Here is a 19,677-nt window from a genome sequence, read left to right as displayed (position 1 = left end):
AATAACATGGCAGTTTCGGCCGCGCGCCGCGGCTCTGTAGACACTCCCTATTTTTAAACCGGGCATCATTAGAAGATCAACAACAACCATAGATCCACGGCTGAGCCCCTATGATAGCTCCATGACTGAGCCGCACTCCGGGGCGTTACGAGCGCGCATCCATGGACAAACCCCGGCGCCGCAGAAGAAGCGCAGGAGGAGGAGGTTTGAGCGCACTTCCACCGGACGTCCCGCCTCCTCCCTCACCTCCTCCTGCGCTTGCTCCGCGGCACAAACCGATGCACAGACACAGCCCCACAGAGCTCTGCGCATGAGCCTCCCGCCGCCGCTGCCGCCGCACACCCGGAGCACACGCACAGGAGCTCGGCTGCAGGTCAGAGACACATCCGGCGGTCACGCACACACTCCGGAGGCTCTGGTCCGGCTCTTTCACGCGTCCACACTGCCGCTGCTTTTGGTTTTGGTCATGACACTTTGGGAGTGAACACAAAGTTGGGTGGGGGTCGGTCTTACTTTTCCCCTTTCATGTCTTCTCTTTGGCTCCTGGAGTGTGGAATGCTCCAGCAGAACGAGTTCCTCTGGCGGAGGTTCATCTGCACTTGTAGACTGTTCTTTCTTGAATTTGAACATTTAAATTAGAACCTTTAAAATCACAGCAAAAAAGTCTTACAATTGGATATATCAATTCATCTTCTGTCGTTCTCTTGTAAAAATGTATTAAATATGTATTCAGTTTTTCATCATCTAATGTTTTCATATAAACATAAGGCATGTCCTGTGTAAAAATGTCACATATTTGGAACATTTAAATCTGAAAAATGGACAGAGCGGGATTTAAATGTCTTGCTTCATTTTGTTTGCATTAAGGGTAAGGTACACGTTATTGTCCTCTGCATTTGACCCATCCTTCAGTCCCATTGGGGCCGCTCCTCTTGGGGCACAGTGCAGGGCCTGGGGGTGCAGGGCCCGGGGGTGCAGGGCCCGGGGGTGCAGGGCACGGTGGTGCAGGGCCCGGGGGTGCAGGGCACGGGGGTGCAGGGGGGGACCAGACCCAGGTCTTTGTGCCAGACTTGGTCCGGACTACTGAAGAGGTGGTTTTGGATATGGCTTTTTAATTGTGGGGTGAAATTGTATCATATTAATTTATTGATGCAGAAAGAACAATCAATTTAAAATTTAAGTTTCTTTTTCCCAATTTCTGACTTGCATTTATGGATTTATCAATGATGAATCGAATTTGCCTGTATCTATTCCTGAATTAAACATATTTTTGGTTTGGTTTGCCAATTTTCTTTTCTGTGAAAATGTTTTTCAAACACCTTTTTTTTTTTTTTTAAAGCAGCAAGAACAATTCTTTCAAAATCACAGTGTTTCAGAGCCTGACTTGCATTTGTAAATTTATCCACATTAAGTTTAATTTGCATACATATTTGTGAATACAATTTTGAATTTGTGAATCAAATTGTAATTCTTTCACCTAAAAATGAAAATGGAGATTTATGATGACAACTTAACATTCTGTGTTTCTGCAAAAACATGAGCAGAAGCACAGATTCACAAACCAAACATTTATGTCAGAAATGGATAAAGACAAAATAATTTCTCATGGATGAAACCATGACACGCTCCTCTGGGCGGAGGTGAGAAGGAGCTGTGGACCTGATCAGAAGCTCCTCTGGGCCAAGGTGAGAAGGAGTCGTGGACCTGATCAGAAGCTCCTCTGGGCCGAGGTGAGAAGGAGTCGTGGACCTGATCAGAAGCTCCTCTGGGCCGAGGGGAGAAGGAGCTGTGGACCTGATCAGAAGCTCCTCTGGGCCGAGGGGAGAAGGAGCTGTGGACCTGATCAGAAGCTCCTCTGGGCCGAGGTGAGAAGGAGCCGTGGACCTGATCAGAAGCTCCTCTGGGCCGAGGGGAGAAGGAGCCGTGGACCTGATCAGAAGCTCCTCTGGAGGTGAGAAGGAGTCGTGGACCTGATCAGAAGCTCCTCTGGAGGGGAGAAGGAGCCGTGGACCTGATCAGAAGCTCCTCTGGAGGTGAGAAGGAGTCGTGGACCTGATCAGAAGCTCCTCTGGAGGGGAGAAGGAGCCGTGGACCTGATCTGAAGCTCCTCTGGGCCGAGGAGAGAAGGAGCCGTGGACCTGATCTGAAGCTCCTCTGGGCCGAGGGGAGAAGGAGCCGTGGACCTGATCAGAAGCTCCTCTGGAGGGGAGAAGGAGCCGTGGACCTGATCTGAAGCTCCTCTGGGCCGAGGAGAGAAGGAGCCGTGGACCTGATCAGAAGCTTCTCTGGGCTGAGGTGAGAAGGAGCCGTGGACCTGATCAGAAGCTCCTCTGGGGGTGAGAAGGAGCCGTGGACCTGATCTGAAGCTCCTCTGGGCCGAGGGGAGAAGGAGCCGTGGACCTGATCAGAAGCTCCTCTGGAGGTGAGAAGGAGTCGTGGACCTGATCAGAAGCTCCTCTGGAGGGGAGAAGGAGCCGTGGACCTGATCAGAAGCTCCTCTGGAGGTGAGAAGGAGTCGTGGACCTGATCAGAAGCTCCTCTGGAGGGGAGAAGGAGCCGTGGACCTGATCTGAAGCTCCTCTGGGCCGAGGAGAGAAGGAGCCGTGGACCTGATCTGAAGCTCCTCTGGGCCGAGGGGAGAAGGAGCCGTGGACCTGATCAGAAGCTCCTCTGGAGGGGAGAAGGAGCCGTGGACCTGATCTGAAGCTCCTCTGGGCCGAGGAGAGAAGGAGCCGTGGACCTGATCAGAAGCTCCTCTGGGCTGAGGTGAGAAGGAGCCGTGGACCTGATCAGAAGCTCCTCTGGGCCGAGGGGAGAAGGAGCCGTGGACCTGATCAGAAGCTCCTCTGTGCAGAAGATGCTGCTGCAGCATGTTCAGACCAGGCCAAACAAACATGCAATACTTTACTAGAATGTGTTCCATATATTTCTATTTGGATCAGTTGGTCGGATTTATAAATGAGGCCAAATAAAATAGATATTGTATTTCCGGTAACATTGAAAAAAAAATCCAGGTCGGTAGTTCGGATAATTTGTTTTAATATTAAAATCCTTGCACAGGTTTTGCAGACCGTTTTCTTTTCTCAGAAGTGAGCGCTTTGTGACAGCGTGAGCGTTGTTGTTGTTGTAGTCCAGGGCGCACTGTGCAGTCACAAAGACATCATGACATTTGTCTTTTCTCAATGCATGCATGACATTTCATGCATTTTCTTATCCAGAGTAAAACATGATCCATGTGGTTCATTTTTAAGACCCTTTTTTCTAAGATTTATCGGGATACATATTTATCGTATTGCGAGGGTCTTGGCAATACCCAGCCCTAGTCACGTCTCCATGCGTCTCATGCCTCACCATGCGTCTCCATGCGTCTCCATGCGTATCCTACGTCTCATGCCTCACCATGCGTCTCCATGTGTCACCATGCCTCACCATGCCCCACCATGCCTCACCATGTGTCTCCATGCCTCACCATGTGTCTCCATGCCTTATGTGCCTCCATGCGTCACCATGCTTCTCCATGTGTCTCCATGCGTCGTCTCCATGCGTCGTCTCCATGCGTCGTCTACATGCGTCGTCTACGTGCTTCGTCTACGTGCGTCACCTACATGCGTCGCCATGCGTCTCCATGCGTCACCATGTGTAACCATGCGTCTCCATGCGTCACCATGCGTCTCCATGCGTCTCCATGCGTCTCATGCCTCACCATGTGTCTCCATGCATCTCCATGCCTCACCATGCGTCTCCATGTGTTATCATGCGTCTCATGCCTCACCATGCGTCTCCATGCGTCTCATGCCTCACCATGCGTCTCCATGTGTTTCCATGTGTTATCATGCGTCTCCATGCGTCTCCATGTGTTATCATGCATCTCCATGCCTCTCCATGCGTCTCATGCCTCACCATGTGTCTCCATGCATCTCCATGCCTCACCATGCGTCTCCATGCGTCTCATGCCTCACCATGCGTCTCCATGCGTCTCATGCCTCACCATGCGTCTCCATGTGTTTCCATGTGTTATCATGCGTCTCCATGCGTCTCCATGTGTTATCATGCATCTCCATGCCTCTCCATGCGTCTCATGCCTCACCATGCGTCTCCATGCGTCTCATGCCTCACCATGCGTCTCCATGTGTTTCCATGTGTTATCATGCGTCTCCATGCGTCTCCATGTGTTATCATGCATCTCCATGCCTCTCCATGCGTCTCATGCCTCACCATGTGTCTCCATGCATCTCCATGCCTCACCATGCGTCTCCATGCGTCTCATGCCTCACCATGTGTCTCCATGCATCTCCATACCTCACCATGCGTCTCCATGTGTCACCATGCCCCACCATGCCTCACCATGTGTCTCCATGCCTCACCATGTGTCTCCATGCCTCACCATGTGTCTCCATGCCTTATGTGCCTCCATGCGTCTCCATGTGTCACCATTCGTCGTCTCCATGCGTCGTCTCCATGCGTCGTCTCCATGCGTCGTCTCCATGCGTCGTCTCCATGCGTCGTCTCCATGCGTCGTCTCCATGCGTCGTCTCCATGCGTCGTCTCCATGGGTCGTCTACATGCGTCGTCTACATGCGTCACCTACATGCGTCACCTCCATGCGTCGCCATGCGTCTACATGCGTCGCCATGCATCTCCATGCGTCACGTTGCGTAACCATGTGTCACCATGCGTCTCCATGTGTCATGCGTTGCCATGTGTCTCCATGCGTAACCATGCGTAAGCATGCGTCTCCATGCGTCTCCATGTGTTATCATGCGTCTCCATGCGTCTCCATGTGTCATCATGCGTCTCCATGCGTCTCCATGCGTAACCATGCGTAACCATGTGTCACCATGCCTTTCTGTGCGTTGCCAGGCCCAGCCCTTGGTCCGAGCCGCTCACAGTTGAGGCGGGCGCAGCAGCATGGACGTGTGGAGCCACCTGGAGCTGTGGGGGGAGCTGGCTGTGACGTGTGGCCTGGAGACCGCGCAGCAGGCCCTGGAGCACGGCTGGAGACTGCTGCTACTCTGTGGGCTCTGCAGACTCACCTTCAGACTGGGTGAGACGCAGCTACACCCCGTCCCGCTGCAGGCTATAGTTTAGACCTCCCTGTTGTTGCTGAGATGTCATGAGCACAAAAGCTAGGTTGTGTTCTCATGACATCACAACATTCTCTATAGTTATAAGATTTCTCAGGTAACTTTCTCTGTGTAAGTGTCAGATGTCAGATTTGTTTAAGGTTCATATCTCAGTTTCAAGTAATTACTTATGGAGGATCCTGAGAGCCATGTTAAACCCCGTTAAGCTGGAGTACTCCCCAGTGATCACCTTCGAATCGGCGTCTTACTGCAGTACATTCTGGTATCTAGAATGCTTTGTTTTAAACTTTGAAAGACTCTGTAGACTGTGACGCGCCCTCCTCCTCTCTGCGTGTCCCCCCAGGCCGGCGGGGCGTCCTGAAACACTGCGTCTCTGCTGGGGCCGGTGTGTGCGCTCTCTTCCTGTTCTTCCAGATCCACGCTCTGTGGGTGCTGCTGCTCTGTGCACTGTCGTACCTGGTGCTGCTGCTGAACCCGCGCTCCAGCAGCAAAGGCGTGCTCCTGTCACTGCTGCTGCTGCTCTTCCTCCTCATGGGGTAAGCACAGCACTCTGGCTCCTCCCCTCCAAGTCCGAGAGCATTTTAGGACTCGAGAAGGAGTGCAGAGTCGTTACTCTAAACTAATTACTAACCGTAATTTTGTCAACTAAATATTTTCCAAAACTAAATAATTGTCATCAATGTCATATTTTTGCAGACTAAAAACAAAAGAAAAAGTAATGACTGTGACTAAAATTACATGTATTTTTTGTCAATTAAAACTGAATAAAATATAAATGTTTGTCAACTAATGTTATAGAAAAAGAATAAAAGCTAAACCTAAATAAAGTAAAAAGGATAAGAGAAAACACGTCCATAGCTCCCCTTTTCAGTCCCAGAGCCTCAAACCAGAGAAAAACTCAACATCCAAGAAACTCGTCTGTTCAAGTTCAAGAAGCAATGGAGACAATTTATACTCATTGAAATAAAATGTATCCTGTCTGGTTGACTAAAAGTAGGATGGATTTAGTCGGTTAAATTAACGCGAGAGATGTAGAAAGTACAGATTCAGTACCTGCTCTTAAATATAAAAGTTTCTATTACATTCCCTCTTTGTTTTATACTTTCCACAAGTGGCAACAATACGACATGAAGATGTATCACAATGTTTTTCCACTGATCAATCCACATTCCATTTGATTTAGTCTTATTAGAAACAAATAAAAACATGCATTCAATATGATTTTTAGCTGATTATAAAATAAAACAGGCTCTAAATCCTTGCCCTTTAATAAAAAGATGGTCACATCACATTTCAGACCTCTGCTCCAGTTGTTGAAGAATAATGTCATGGTGTTTCATGGGATCTGCTTTGAATGTCTGTGTGGTGTTGTTTCCTCTCAGGGAGTTGCACTTTGTGGAGCCCATGATTTGGAGCAAAATCCGAGGTGAGATCTCCTGTGTCAAGTCCATAAATCATCACCAAACCTGAGTATTTCTGCTGTTTAGTCACGTTCATTCCAACTGCGTGCGTACATTAGCATGTCGGAGGAAAGCTAGCATCTACGTAAAGCATGGTAAATGTGTAATTTGTGTTTAGTAAACGTCATTTTATAGTTCTACAACATGAGAAGTAAAGGTTCTTAAGAGGAGGTTTAAGGTCCATATGAAGGTTATCCTGTTCTAACTCTGAATCAGTGGTAAATATACATCATAGTTTTACATCTGTGAAATTGTAGTTTGTAAAGACATTTTGAAAAACAAAAAGTTAAATTACAGGAAGAAGAGCTGAGTTCTATAACTGAATCCCTCTGTGATGTCATCAATATGCGACGTGACATTGAAAATACAGAAACGGTTTACATGCACACAGTTTAAATGTTCATTCAGCAAAATAAAGGCGTTATCAGGTTGTTAAAAGTCCCCTGGGAAAGTACTACACATCCCACAATGCAACAGGGTTCATTGTAGTTCCTTAAGGCCCGTATGCCGTGTTTTTTTTCCATTACTGTTTTTGCCATTACTGTGTGAGGAGCAGAGCCCAGGTTCGCTGTCTTTTATCCTGCCCTTTTATCCAACCTTATCCTGTGTGTAGGTACCGTGTGCGTCCATATGATACACACACAAATACACACACACACACACACACCCCTTTCCTCTCAAACCCACCTGTATATAGACCTCCTCCTTCCAATGTTTGATCCCTTCAATAAATGTTCAAAGTGTGAACTGGAGTTGTCTGTTCCTTCTGACCGAGGAAGACTCAGCTGAAGATTTATTAGTAATCAGTGCATACCGGACGCACATAGTATCACAGTAGCACACAGGTCATATTTATTGTCAAATCATAACTTGTGTTATTGGACTCTTGTTAACAGTATGGTTGCTAGGTAACAGTTGTGGAATTACTTCTACTTGTGTCCTATTTGTGCTCATGTCCAACCAGGAAGTACAATTATAAACTTTACAAAAATGATCAAACTGGGGACAAATGGGCAAAATGTGAAGTCAAATCTGAAATATAATATAGTGTGTCATCCGACCTGTCATACGCATTTTAAAAGATAATAACATACAGATAATGCATAGTATTTGTCTGTTACTGTGTGCAGGTTCTCTGATGGTGGTGGCCATGAAGGTGATCTCCCTGGCCTTTGACCTGGACAGAGGAGCCGTGAGCAGCCTGCCGTCTGCGCCTCAGTTCCTGGGGTACACTCTGTTTGTGGGCAGCTCTGTATTTGGGCCCTGGACTTCTTTTGGCCACTACATGAGCGCAGCGGAGGGCAAGCCACTGGTACGTCAGTCACACCTGCTGTGGACCGGGACAAGAGTCTGACAGGGTTTGGGGCAAAGACCAATTGAGTTTGGTTATTTAGTGCACTTCCACTCATTTGTGCCTGAAAATATGTGTTTCATGTCTGTCTCCCTCTCTGTCTGTCTGTCTCTCTGTCTGTCTCTCTCTCTCTCTCTGTCTATGACTCTCTCTCTGTGTCTCTCTCTCTGTCTCTCTGTCTGTCTGTCTGTCTGTCTGTCTGTCTCTCTGTCTGTCTCTTGCTCTCTCTCTCGCTCGTCTCTCTCTCTGTCTCTCTCTCCTGTCTCTAATATCTCTCTCTCTCCTGTCTGTCTCTCTCTCTCTCCTGTCTCTCTCTACTGTCTCTCTCTCCTCTCTGTCTGTCTCTCTCTCTGTCTGTCTGTCTGTCTGTCTGTTTGTCTCTCTGTCTGTCTCTTTGTCTGTCTCTCTGTCTCTCTGTCTGTCTCTCTGTCTGTCTCTCTGTTTCTCTGTCTGTCTCTCTGTCTGTCTTTCTTTCTGTCTCTCTGTCTGTCTCTTTGTCTGTCTATCTCTCTGTCTGTCTCTCTGTCTGTCTATCTCTCTGTCTGTCTCTCTGTCTGTCTCTCTCGCTCTCTCTCTCTCTCGTCTCTGTCTCTCTCTGCTCTCTCTCTCCTGTCTCTCTCTCTCCTGTCTCTACTTTCTCTGCTCTCTCTCTGCTCTCTCTCTCCTGTCTCTCTCTCTCCTGTCTCTCTACTCTCTCTGCTCACTCTCTACTCCCTCCCTCTGTCTGTCACACTCTCTCTGCTCTCTCTCTCTACTCCCTCCTCTCCTCTTTCTCTGTTCTCTCTGCTCACTCTCTCTGCTCTCTATCTGCTTTCTCTCTCCTGTCTCTCTCTGCTCGTTCTCTCTTGATGTCTCTCCCCTCTCTGCTCTCCCATGCTCTCTCTTCTATCTCTGCTGTCTTTCACTCTCTCTCTTCTCGCTCTCTCTCTCTTCTCTCTCTCCCTCCGCCTTCTTCTCTCCTTTTGTAAATAGTCTATAGATAACAACATGTAAATCCTTCCCCATATTTCTCTGTAAATACTGAATGTAATGATGAAATGTTTTTATGACAGACTCACTAAAGGTGTGTGTCTCTCTCCAGTCCCTGAGCTGGTTCCTGGCTTGCGTTGGGAGCCTGCTGAAGAGCCTGCTTTGCCTGGTAGTGTCGGGGTGTGTGGCTCCGTACCTGTTCTCCGTGTTCGTCCCCATCAGTGGCGGGCCCCTCACTGAAAGGTAGGCCAGTCTGAAAGGGTCTCAGTGAGCCTGAAACTGTCTTAAGTGAACCGTCCCAGGCCATTTAAGCGATAAGCAAAGTTGAGGTCTACCTCCCGACGGGGCCTGGCTCTAGTTTGGCTCCTGGAACGCTTTAGAGAAAACGCTGACGTAGGTGAAAACACGACGACATAAAGAGAGTGATAAACAAAATCTAATAATTTCTCACGCTGACTTGATCTCATGATAAACCGCTGTGTTTCCAGTGATAGTAACTTATATGTTGAGCCCACATACTTCGCAAAACAACGCTAGTAAAGCACGTTAGCAACAGCTCATGTCAAGACCCAAAATATTACATTTCTAGTGCATAAAGCATGTAACATTATCCAAAGTCAATGCATTATATACAGAGAGGTTAAATATGGTGTGAAAGTGAAATAAATTCAGAAAAAAACTGAGGAGAATCCAGAAGTAGTTTCCTGTTCACACTAGCTTCCGCCACGTCTCACAGCCACACAAACTTAGAATTACTAAATGTTTTTTTGTGAATTGCTGAGCTCAGCCTCCTGATTTGAAAGTATAATTAATATACAATTTAAATTAACTTTATTAAGAAAGCATAAGTTATGTTTGGGTGTCGGTTGCTCACGCAGCACATCTCTGCCTCTGGACCCAGAGCCAGCACCTGATCATGAACTGTTCTTAGGTGAACTGCTCCGGAGACGAGGGCCAATCGAAACATGGCTTTAGACTCTCACTGTCACAGGTAGACCGTCTCAGTGCCTACACACAACAGCATGATAAATATAATGTAAAGTTTAGATCGAGCCCAGAAAATCCTGCCCGAGCCAAAGTCATTCTCTGCAAGTCCTGGGGTTATGTTGTATTACCCGAGTCTGTATTTCATGCTGAGGTTAATTGACAGAATAATTAGATAATATCTCCAGTACCAGCAGCATTTGTCCTCTCCGCTGTTATGATGTCGCCCTTGCTCTTTCTTCAGCTCTTTCCTCCCCTCCTCACATCTTTCACTTCAATTTTTGTTTTTTAGTTGATTTATCAATAATTGTAAGTTCATGCAGTCAATTTAAAGAACATATAGATTCTTTTTTAAAGGTTTTAACCATGTTATAACATTGTTCCCTATCAAAAACATATCTGGTATTGTATTTAGCTTCATTCACACTTGTTTCATTAATCCTGTTTACGTGGTCCTCTATGTCTGAGCCTTTGTCAGGTCAAAGATGGAGAGATCTGGATGTATATATATATATATAATTATATATATTATATTATATATATATATATATATATATATATATATATATATATATATATATATATATATATATATATATATATATATATATATATGTGTATATGTGTATATATATATATATATATGTGTGTATATATATATATATATATATATATATATATATATATATATATATATATATATATATATATATATATATATATATATATATATATATATATATATATGTGTTTGAAGGCCATGTTTAAAGGCCAATACATTTTTAGGTCATGCAGAATATGTGTCCTTTATATCATTTTCCCCTTTTCTTTTCAGGTGGCTGCGTGCATATGAGAACGCCGTCTCGTTCCACTTCAGTAACTACTTTGTGGGTCATCTGAGTGAGTGCACCCTAATGTTAGCAGGGGCCGGCTTTACTCAGGACAAGGAGCAGACTCGCTGGTGAGCACAGGGCCGCCCCGCCCCGCATTTCTGTCTGTTCCAAATGATTTCTAGACTCAAACACATGGTTAGAGGAGCCAAAATGTGTGCTCAGGTAAAGTAACGTTACTTTACATTGCAAGTCTACGTGAGTAATCTTATTTTAGAGATCCAAATAATAAGGTAACAAAAGTATTGGAGAAACTCTGGAGTACTGAGGAACATTTTGAGTTTGTGTGTGTTTTTTACTTGTTTGTGTATGTATATTTTATATTAGACTTTATACATTAGGCAAATTATGTATTTATCTTAACAGTAACCCATAGTCTGGTGAATTCTAACTAGACTTTGATAAACTTTATTGAGCCAGAAGGGAAATGACTTGGCCAGAGCTCACACACATTGTAATTTTAAAATAATTGGTAACAATTTTGTGCAATAATTAGAGCAGTAAACACAGCAAGATGTTTCAAGTAAGTTAAAAAATAAGTATATGTACAAGTAGAAGTGCAAGTTCAAATCATTGGGAAAGTGCATTGAAATGGCTGCGTCTTGTGTGCAGGGACATGTGTGTGGTGAGGCCTCTGCACGTGGAGCTGCCTCGCTCTCTGATCATGGTGGTCACCTCCTGGAACATCCCCATGTCCCAGTGGCTCAAGACCTGTGAGCACCAGCCTTTACCAGCCTTTACCAGCCTTCACTCAGCTTTTCTCTGTTCACCAGCCCATTCTGCGCTTTCAATTCTTTCTTTTTGCATTCCTCAGATGTTTTCAAAAGTGCAGTGACTCTGGGCCCGTTCGGCGGCATCCTGGTCACCTACACAGCCAGTGCCCTGCTGCATGTGAGTAATGTCAACTCCAAAGGATCATGGTCTTTGTAGTTGTAATGACCCAGCCAGGGTTCGGGGAAGTAACTAAGCACAGATGTAAAAATGGCAAAATAGATTAACAGGAATGTAAAAGGTAAATTAACCAAAGTGAGCTTAAACTTGTTCACAAAAGGACATACTAAGAAAAAAAAAGAGCTGCAAACAAAATTGAGTGGCAACTGAAACACATTTTAAACGGTTAGATAATTAAACGTGACAAGTGTTTCTCAGATGGAGGCGCTGCAGGTGGAGGCACAGGATTGGCCAGGCGTAGAGGGGCTGCACCAATCAGGGACTCGAAAGCAAAGCCAGGTTGAAAACCCAGAAAATCCTATCTCCTGCTCACACTTGCTCAATGTAGAAAGGATCAGAGTCATGACTTTGGGGCATTTTTTTGAAAGTTGCTTGAGAGTTTTCTCACTAATATCACATACCTACTCACTTATTAAAATGTTTTGCAGTGTGAACTGAAATCTGATTTCAATATCAATACTCATGTCCACATGTGCCCACAAACCGAACAAACAAAATCAAAATTGTGACCAAACTTGGACTAGAGCTGTCAGAACTTTAAAGTGTATAAACAGGAGGCAAAAGTGAAGTGAAGCGTGATTTCAAAGTAGAAACTGGAATTAATGTCAAAATATAAAAAAAATGAAACATCCAGGTGATAGATATATATATCTATATATAGATATATATAGATGGATGGATGGATGGATAGATCTATATATATAATTTTTTTTCGGACAAATACAGAAATGTATCATTTAAGATATATATTACATAAGCACAATTTATATTTTTTTGAGAAGCTCAATTACAATGTTAAAGCTAACTCCCTAATGCAGGACTGGACCAAGACTCTTTTAAAGCCTTTCCTTTGCTCCCCAGGGCCTAAGCTTCCACCTCGGGGCCGTGCTGCTGACTCTGGGCTTCCTCACGTACACAGAACATGGTAAACTACATACTTCACAGGTGCTCGTGTTTCAGACTATGATATATTCAGCGTTTTCTTTCTGTTTCACCTCCTCAGTTCTGAGAAAGAAGCTGGGTTCCCTCTTCAGTGCGTGTGTCCTGTCCAGACCCTGCTCCTCCGGGTGCAGCCATCAGCACAAAAAGGTACAACACTGAACATTACACTGTTTTCAAACTGCAAATGGAGGTATTTAAGGAGCTCTCACACACCCTTTGACACATCTCTAATACTCATCGATCACATCAATCGTGGCCCAATACTGTTGTGTAGAGCAGGAGGCGACGCTGATTTCACATGGTTCACATACAGTATATTCATCAGTCCTCATGTGAACGAACGCAGATCCTACAGTCCGTCTGAGCGAGCGGTCTTGGCCTGATCCTTGTTTTTATGCAGGACTTGTGGGTGGTGGCCATAAACCTGGCCTTTGGTTTCCTGTCTGTGCTCCACCTGTCCTACCTGGGCTCCATGTTCGACCCCGGGCTGAGTGAAGGGGAGGGGAAGGTAAGAGCCACAGGACCAGATCCAGTTTGTTTGGGTGTAAAACGTGCACATGCATTAGGGATGCAACTGTGTTTAGCCTTATTTACACTGTTTTTCTCCTAAGCGTTCAAACATAAAGTGACTGGTGTTTTATATACTCTGAATTAAAGGATCAAATGTTTTTAGCTTTCCTAGTTTAAATGAATAATACATATGATGGGTTACATTCACGTGACATTACATACCACTAGATTCCACAAAGTTTAAACTGAGCTGGAACCGGCCTGAATTCTCTAGAATCCTTTGTGTGACTGTGAAATGTCAAATTTGTTGAACCGGTTTATGGTTCGTATCTCTGTAATTACTGGGCGAATCCACACGAAATAAAACCAGACAGAAAGTTCAACTCAAAGTTTTTTTCAGTTGGCATAAGTACAAAAATGAAATAAAAAATATTTCCCATCATTTTGAGCTGCTTTAATGTTGTTTAGTCCTTCTGGCAAAAACACATCCTTGTTTAAGGTCCAATTGAAGTAAAATATTTGATGGAAAATAATAAGAGTGTGATAAGAGTTTGTGTGTGTTGCAGGGACATGTAGCCGCCCACACCATCCAGAAGTGGTCAGAGCTGAACTGGACAAGCCACTTGATCATCATCTTGAACTGGGGCATCTGTCGCTTCATTTAGTCATTCAGAATATACTCTACACCTCAGCACCTCTGTAAAGTTCATAACATTCTTATTTTATAAACCGGTACTCTATTTTCTATACGCTTTTTAAATAAAAGGTTTTGAATGAAAGAAAAATCCAGCGTTATTGTGTGGTTCTACTGCAAATTAAACTCAGTCCACCAGAGGGCTTCAATGAAAAACGATATAAATAACTCTTATTACTTAATACTCTTATTAAGTCTTATTGTGTTTCTTCCATTTGTATCCTTTTATTTCTTTATTTTTTTGTAAATTATGATCGTGACGATGTCTTTGAATCCAACATTAGGCTTCCATCATGTCATTTTGATGAACCTGAATCAGGACTGACCCAGGACCAAAGCAATCGTCCAGGACTAGACATCCAGTTTATGGTCCCTCCGATGGACTTTGGGACCATGCAGGGCCGTGTTCACCTGTACCTAGTCAATCATTAGTGCTTCAGGTAGTGTCTTTGCCTGTACCTTTAAGAGTGCAGAGAAGAGGGTGAAGCCAGGTCCTCCTAAAGTACAGCGTGAAGAATGAAAAGAGGCCCCAAACAATGAGACCTAACTGCAGCTGGATCAGGCCTGAAATCCCTCTGTCCTCCGAGATCTTCAGCGGTGAGGCCTCTTCTGAGAATACTCGTGTAACTTCTTCACACGTCGACCCTTTGCCAACTCCAACCCCGTGCAGTCATTGCGTTGGCCTCTTTACAGTGGACAAAGTGGGCAAAACAGGCGTTAATGATCATTTAGCCATGTTAATTGTTCCGACGTCATCATTAGCTTAGTCATGTGTGTCTTGATTGATTGTTTGAGCCCATGTTTGAGTTAACCCTGTATCATCCTGTATTTGCGGCTTGAGTGCTCAGTAAATTCACCTATCCCCGCCCACATTCCTGCACTTTGGTATATTTGGAAAAGACGTTATACATATAAGAATTCTAAAATGTCACGTAATTCCTTTAAAAAAAAAAAAACACACACACAATCTGCTGCTTGTTACAATAAAATGTCACTATGAAGAGGCGGGGCTTAATAATAATAATAATAATAAATATAGCCGCAAGCGGCAATGATCGGCCCTCGCCACGCCGCCGCCACGCCGCAAGAGGAGGGGGCGCTAACGCGCCCCAATTGTCCTTTTATTACGCCTACTGCTGAATCTGTGAAGCTGTCACATCTTCTCACTTTGTTTTACCATCAAAAAGCAATTTTATTTTGAATTCTTGGCAAAATGTGCGGCTTTGCCGCACAGACACCGTGACTCTTTGAATAAAAATGTGGATAACTTTTGATGGTCCACCCCTGAAGATGAGCCTCACCAAATTTCAGGTTAATAGGGCTAAAGCCCTGGGAGGAGTTTGTGAAAGTCTAAAGTGTAAACATGTTCTGGCGATTTCCCCATTGGAATAACAAGGGAGGTTTTGGTCATTGCTACGGCAACGCCATAACAATTATGACATGGGTCTCATTGACTTTTTTGATGGGGAGGCCAAAATTGAGTTGTGTGTCAAATTTCATAAAATTTCGCAAAACTAAACATTTAACCTCCATATAAAATCTGTAGGGGGCGCTGTGGCTCCAAATTAATTTATTTCACTTCAAGTAGGTTTAGGGCAAAGAGTTTAACAACTGATTCTAATTTGACGCAATTCGGACTTTATCTGCGCAAACGGCAGAAATTTTAAATATGGGAGATTTCTGAAATTCTAGCTACAGTTTGCGGCTTCGCCGCACAGAGACCGTGAGAGGTATCAATGTAATTTGGATAACTTTTGATGTCCCACTCCTCAGTAGCATTTTCACCAAATTTCAGCTTTTTAGGGCCAACGCCCTGGGAGGAGTTCGTAAAAGTACGACGTTTGGAAAAACTCCGAAGTCATGTTTAGCCATTTTTGAAGCAATATGGCCGACATTTGGTTGGGCGGACGGCGTTGCCGTAATAATATTTTTTACTTCTCTTGTCACCATCTACCTCTGCGCCAAATTTCATGATTCTACGATCAGATTTTTTTTGGGTCATTTCCAATCTCTCAATGCATTTTTGGTACATTTGGGGGCGCTGACGCGCCAATTTTTTTTATTTTAGAAAAGGGAAATAGCCAGAATGTAGAGAGGCACGATTTTTAGAGGTGTGCAAATTTTTGTGACTTTTCGTCAATGTTCACTGGGTGAAAAATAGGGGGGTTGGTCCCGAGAAGAAGAAAGAAAGAATAATATTCCGATGCGAAAACAATGTTTCCCATTTTTCAAATATCATAAACTATACATTTTCGGAAAACGCTCGCGCTTTCCTACCTCATGGTGTGGGTCCCTGGTCACTGACGGGTACTTTCGTTAATTTTGAGTGGGCTCCGCCCACTTTGTGTTTTTGGCCCTCTATACAGTAATAATGTTCAATTTTTGCATTACATGCTTATATGCACGGAACATGCAAGAGATGGGGAACGTATTCGTGAGGTACTTAGCGCAAATGAGTGCTTTATATGGGGATGACGACCGCTTCGCGGTCGTCATCCCAATGTAAGGTGCTCGTTTAGTGCGCACTTTTGCACGGGCTTCGCCCGTTTACAACGGTAATGTTCCATTTTCCTACTACTAATTAGTATGCACGGGGCGTGCATGAGTGAAGGAGTGCGTTAGTGAGTGTTTGGAAGTGGGCGAGCGCTTCGCGCTCGATTTCGTGCGCACTACGTGCGCACTTTCGCAGCCGTGCTTCGCACGGCCTTACGAGATTAATAGGCCTCTCGCCAGCTTGTGGCGCTCGGGCCTAATAATAACTTATTTATATAGCGCTTTTCAGTGACCCAAAGACGCTGAACATAATAAAAAAAAGGGGGGGTATTTACAGACAGGGGGGACAACACGTACAATACACATTAATATACAGATAAAATGAACAAGACAGAAGAAGTAGAGAGAAAAAGATGGGGATGTAACAGGGGGTAGAAGAGTAGGCAATGGGGTAGAGGAGGCTAGGGGTAGGGGAGGTCATAGGCTTGGGTGAAGAGGTATGTTTTTAGGCGGGATTTGAATGTTGTGAGTGAGGGAGAGTGGCGAACAGGTTGGGGGAGGGAGTTCCAGAGTCGGGGTGCTGTTCGGGAGAATGCTCTGTCGCCAAAACTTTTGAGTCTTATCAGTTGTCAATGGACCGGTTTCTATTAAGACATTTTAGATCAATATTGCAGTTTACAATGAACAGAATGTTAGATGATACTCTGTAAATGTCTATATTTAATGTTAAGTACCTGGAAAAGGCATAATGTGTCCTCTTTAAAGGAGAAATATTGTGTAATTAATGTACTGGCATTACTTACCCAGAGCTGCTATTACAATCTGTCTGCTATGGGGATAAACCGATTTTACTTGGACATGAAAAAAGTCAGGTAAAGCCCGTTTTACAGCTACTATTTTAGCTTAATTTTAGCTGCGTCACTCCTCCTTGTCCTTGTGCCATCTGCTGGCAATTTGAATTACATGCACGGGTGTTGAACTATGTGTACTTGTTTAACATGCATACGAGGCACATTTTAAGTTAATTAAAATACCACAGCTTGAATATCCAAACGTAGCTTCTTTTTGACTACTGTGGAATGACACTCACTGATCCCTGGGGCAAAGCTTAGTGCTGTCATTTTTCTGAAATACTGCAATAATAGTGCAGATGAAAAGACGTATGTAATTATTTCTGTTTATGGTCTTTTTACTCCAGCTATTAAAGATGAGTTGTGGCTGTTCCTCATCCCGGCTGGACTGGCCCTGCTCACACTCTGCCTGTTTTTGGAGGAGGTGGGGTTTTTCTTGCGCCATGTACCCTCCCCGAGACGAAGGCAGCTGTCTCTGTGGATCCTGGGCATGTACCCGGTAAGGCTGAGAGGGTGTGTTCCCGGTAAGGCTCAGGGCGTGTACCCGGTAAGGCTGAGAGGGTGTTTTCCCGGTAAGGCTCAGGGTGTGTACCCGGTAAGGCTGAGAGGGTGTGTTCCCGGTAAGGCTCAGGGCGTGTACACGGTAAGGCTCAGGGCGTTTTCTTTGACACCCTGCTGACCTCTGCTGTTCTCATTGCAGGTGTTTTCTCTGACCTCCCTGGTGGCGCTCTATGTCCCTCGCTCCTCCTCACTCTGCAACTTCCTGGCTTCACTGTGAGTGTGCTTGGCTCTGATTCGCTCATGTAGGCTCTGGGAGACTCATGTAGGCTCTGGTACACCCTGATAGGCTCATGTAGGCTCTGGTAGGTTGTAATGGGCTCTGGTGGGCTCATGTAGGCTCTGGTGGGCTCTGGTAGGCTCATGTGGGCTCTGGTAGGCTCATGTGGGCTCTGGTGGGCTCGTGTTGGCTTTGTTAGGCTCATGTAGGCTCTGGTGGGCTCTGTTAGGCTCAAGTAGGCTCTGGTGGGCTCTGTTAGGCTCATGTAGGCTCTGGTGGGCTCTGTTAGGCTCAAGTAGGCTCTGGTGGGCTCTGTTAGGCTCATGTAGGCTCCAGTGGGCTCGTGTTGGCTCTGTTAGGCTCATGTAGGCTCTGTTAGGCTCATGTAGGCTCTGCTGGGCTCGTGTTGGCTCTGATGGGCTCGTGTTGGCTCTGGTAGGCTCTGTTAGGCTCATGTAGGTTCCGGTGGGCTCGTGTTGGCTCTGTTAGGCTCATGTAGGCTCTGGTGGGCTTGTGTAGGCCCTGTTAGGCTCATGGAGGCACTGGTGGGCTCGTGTTGGCTCTGTTAGGCTCATGTAGGCTCTGGTGGGCTCTGTTAGGCTCAAGTAGGCTCTGGTGGGCTCTGTTAGGCTCATGTAGGCTCCGGTGGGCTCGTGTTGGCTCTGTTAGGCTCATGTAGGCTCTGTTAGGCTCATGTAGGCTCTGGTGGGCTTGTGTAGGCCCTGTTAGGCTCATGGAGGCACTGGTGGGCTTGTGTTGGCTCTGTTAGGCTCATGTAGGCTCTGGTGGGCTCGTGTAGGCTCAGGTGGGCTCGTGAAGGCTCTGTTAGGCTCATGTAGGCTCAGGTGGGCTCGTGAACGCTCTGTTAGGCTCATGTAGGCTCTGGTGGGCTCGTGAAGGCTCAGGTGGGCTCGTGAAGGCTCTGTTAGGCTCATGTAGGCTCTGGTGGGCTCGTGTAGGCTCAGGTGGGCTCGTGAAGGCTCTGTTAGGCTCATGTAGGCTCAGGTGGGCTCGTGAACGCTCTGTTAGGCTCATGTAGGCTCTGGTGGGCTCGTGAAGGCTCAGGTGGGCTCGTGAAGGCTCTGTTAGGCTCATGTAGGCTCTGGTGGGCTCGTGTAGGCTCAGGTGGGCTCGTGAAGGCTCTGTTAGGCTCATGTAGGCTCAGGTGGGCTCGTGAACGCTCTGTTAGGCTCATGTAGGCTCTGGTGGGCTCGTGAAGGCTCAGGGCGTGGCTTCTGAGAGTGTCTACCAGACTCCTGACGAGGAATGTGAAGTTAATCAAATACAAATTAAAATAGAAAAACAGATTTTTCTTTTACTTGATGTAATAAAGCTGGTTACAAAAATGAGAGATGGAAGTTAAAGTTCTTCTGCAGAAACGTTTTCACTGCACTTCCCAGTCGCTTCTGTGACAAACGTCTGTGCAGCTTAGCAGGAGGATTTGTCAGCAGCAGATCATGTGTCAGGGCAGTTTGAGAGGAGTAACAGCCCTCAGGACAAAATACCTCCACTGTGTATTGAGCCAGGTGATCTCTGGTGACAGATAAACTCCAGAGTATTATCCCCTCTAAGTAAATTCAAAGGTCCATAGTCTGCTCCGTATGTGTAGTGCATAGTGTGAGTATTGGGACAGGGCCTTTTGTCTCTGTAATGGTCATATCTTAGAAGTATGAGGTATTTCACTGTTGTTTGATTGGAGTTTCAATAATTGTGAATAAAA

The 19,677-nt window shown here is 45.5% G+C and overlaps 2 protein-coding genes across 2 annotated transcripts in view; both read left to right on the top strand.

The window, feature by feature from the left end:
• The first annotated feature begins 262 nt into the window (after positions 1-262).
• Positions 263-13,926, top strand: LOC140362990 (protein-serine O-palmitoleoyltransferase porcupine-like). Its single transcript, XM_072449290.1, has 13 exons — positions 263-373; positions 4,861-5,044; positions 5,428-5,620; positions 6,467-6,510; positions 7,675-7,856; positions 8,977-9,107; positions 10,684-10,809; positions 11,351-11,451; positions 11,553-11,629; positions 12,551-12,614; positions 12,693-12,778; positions 13,032-13,139; positions 13,708-13,926. The coding sequence occupies exons 2-13, from the start codon at positions 4,909-4,911 to the stop codon at positions 13,804-13,806; spliced, it is 1,347 nt and encodes a 448-aa protein (XP_072305391.1). The 5' UTR covers positions 263-373; positions 4,861-4,908; the 3' UTR covers positions 13,807-13,926.
• Positions 13,927-14,316: 390 nt separating this feature from the next.
• Positions 14,317-19,677, top strand: part of LOC140362988 (organic solute transporter subunit alpha) — a 9,072-nt gene continuing 3,711 nt past the window's right edge. Inside the window, exons 1-3 of the mRNA XM_072449287.1 lie at positions 14,317-14,432; positions 17,527-17,678; positions 17,880-17,953. Coding sequence (XP_072305388.1) covers positions 14,372-14,432; positions 17,527-17,678; positions 17,880-17,953 — 287 coding nt within the window. The 5' untranslated portion in view covers positions 14,317-14,371. The remainder of the gene's footprint in view (positions 14,433-17,526; positions 17,679-17,879; positions 17,954-19,677) is intronic.

Source organism: Eucyclogobius newberryi, unplaced genomic scaffold, assembly GCF_026437365.1.
Source record: "Eucyclogobius newberryi isolate DKJ021-1_F unplaced genomic scaffold, fEucNew1.0.hap1 SCAF_17, whole genome shotgun sequence".
Taxonomy (NCBI): domain Eukaryota; kingdom Metazoa; phylum Chordata; class Actinopteri; order Gobiiformes; family Gobiidae; genus Eucyclogobius; species Eucyclogobius newberryi.
This window is presented reverse-complemented; position numbering and strand designations above follow the sequence as displayed.

Bases quoted from the DNA above. Each gene is read 5' to 3' on its own strand.
- LOC140362990 (XM_072449290.1), top strand. From the start codon at position 4,909: ATGGACGTGTGGAGCCACCTGGAGCTGTGGGGGGAGCTGGCTGTGACG. The intron at 7,857-8,976 runs GTACGTCAGTCA...GTCTCTCTCCAG, and splicing joins CAGCGGAGGGCAAGCCACTG to TCCCTGAGCTGGTTCCTGGC. The intron at 13,140-13,707 runs GTAAGAGCCACA...TGTGTGTTGCAG, and splicing joins TGAGTGAAGGGGAGGGGAAG to GGACATGTAGCCGCCCACAC.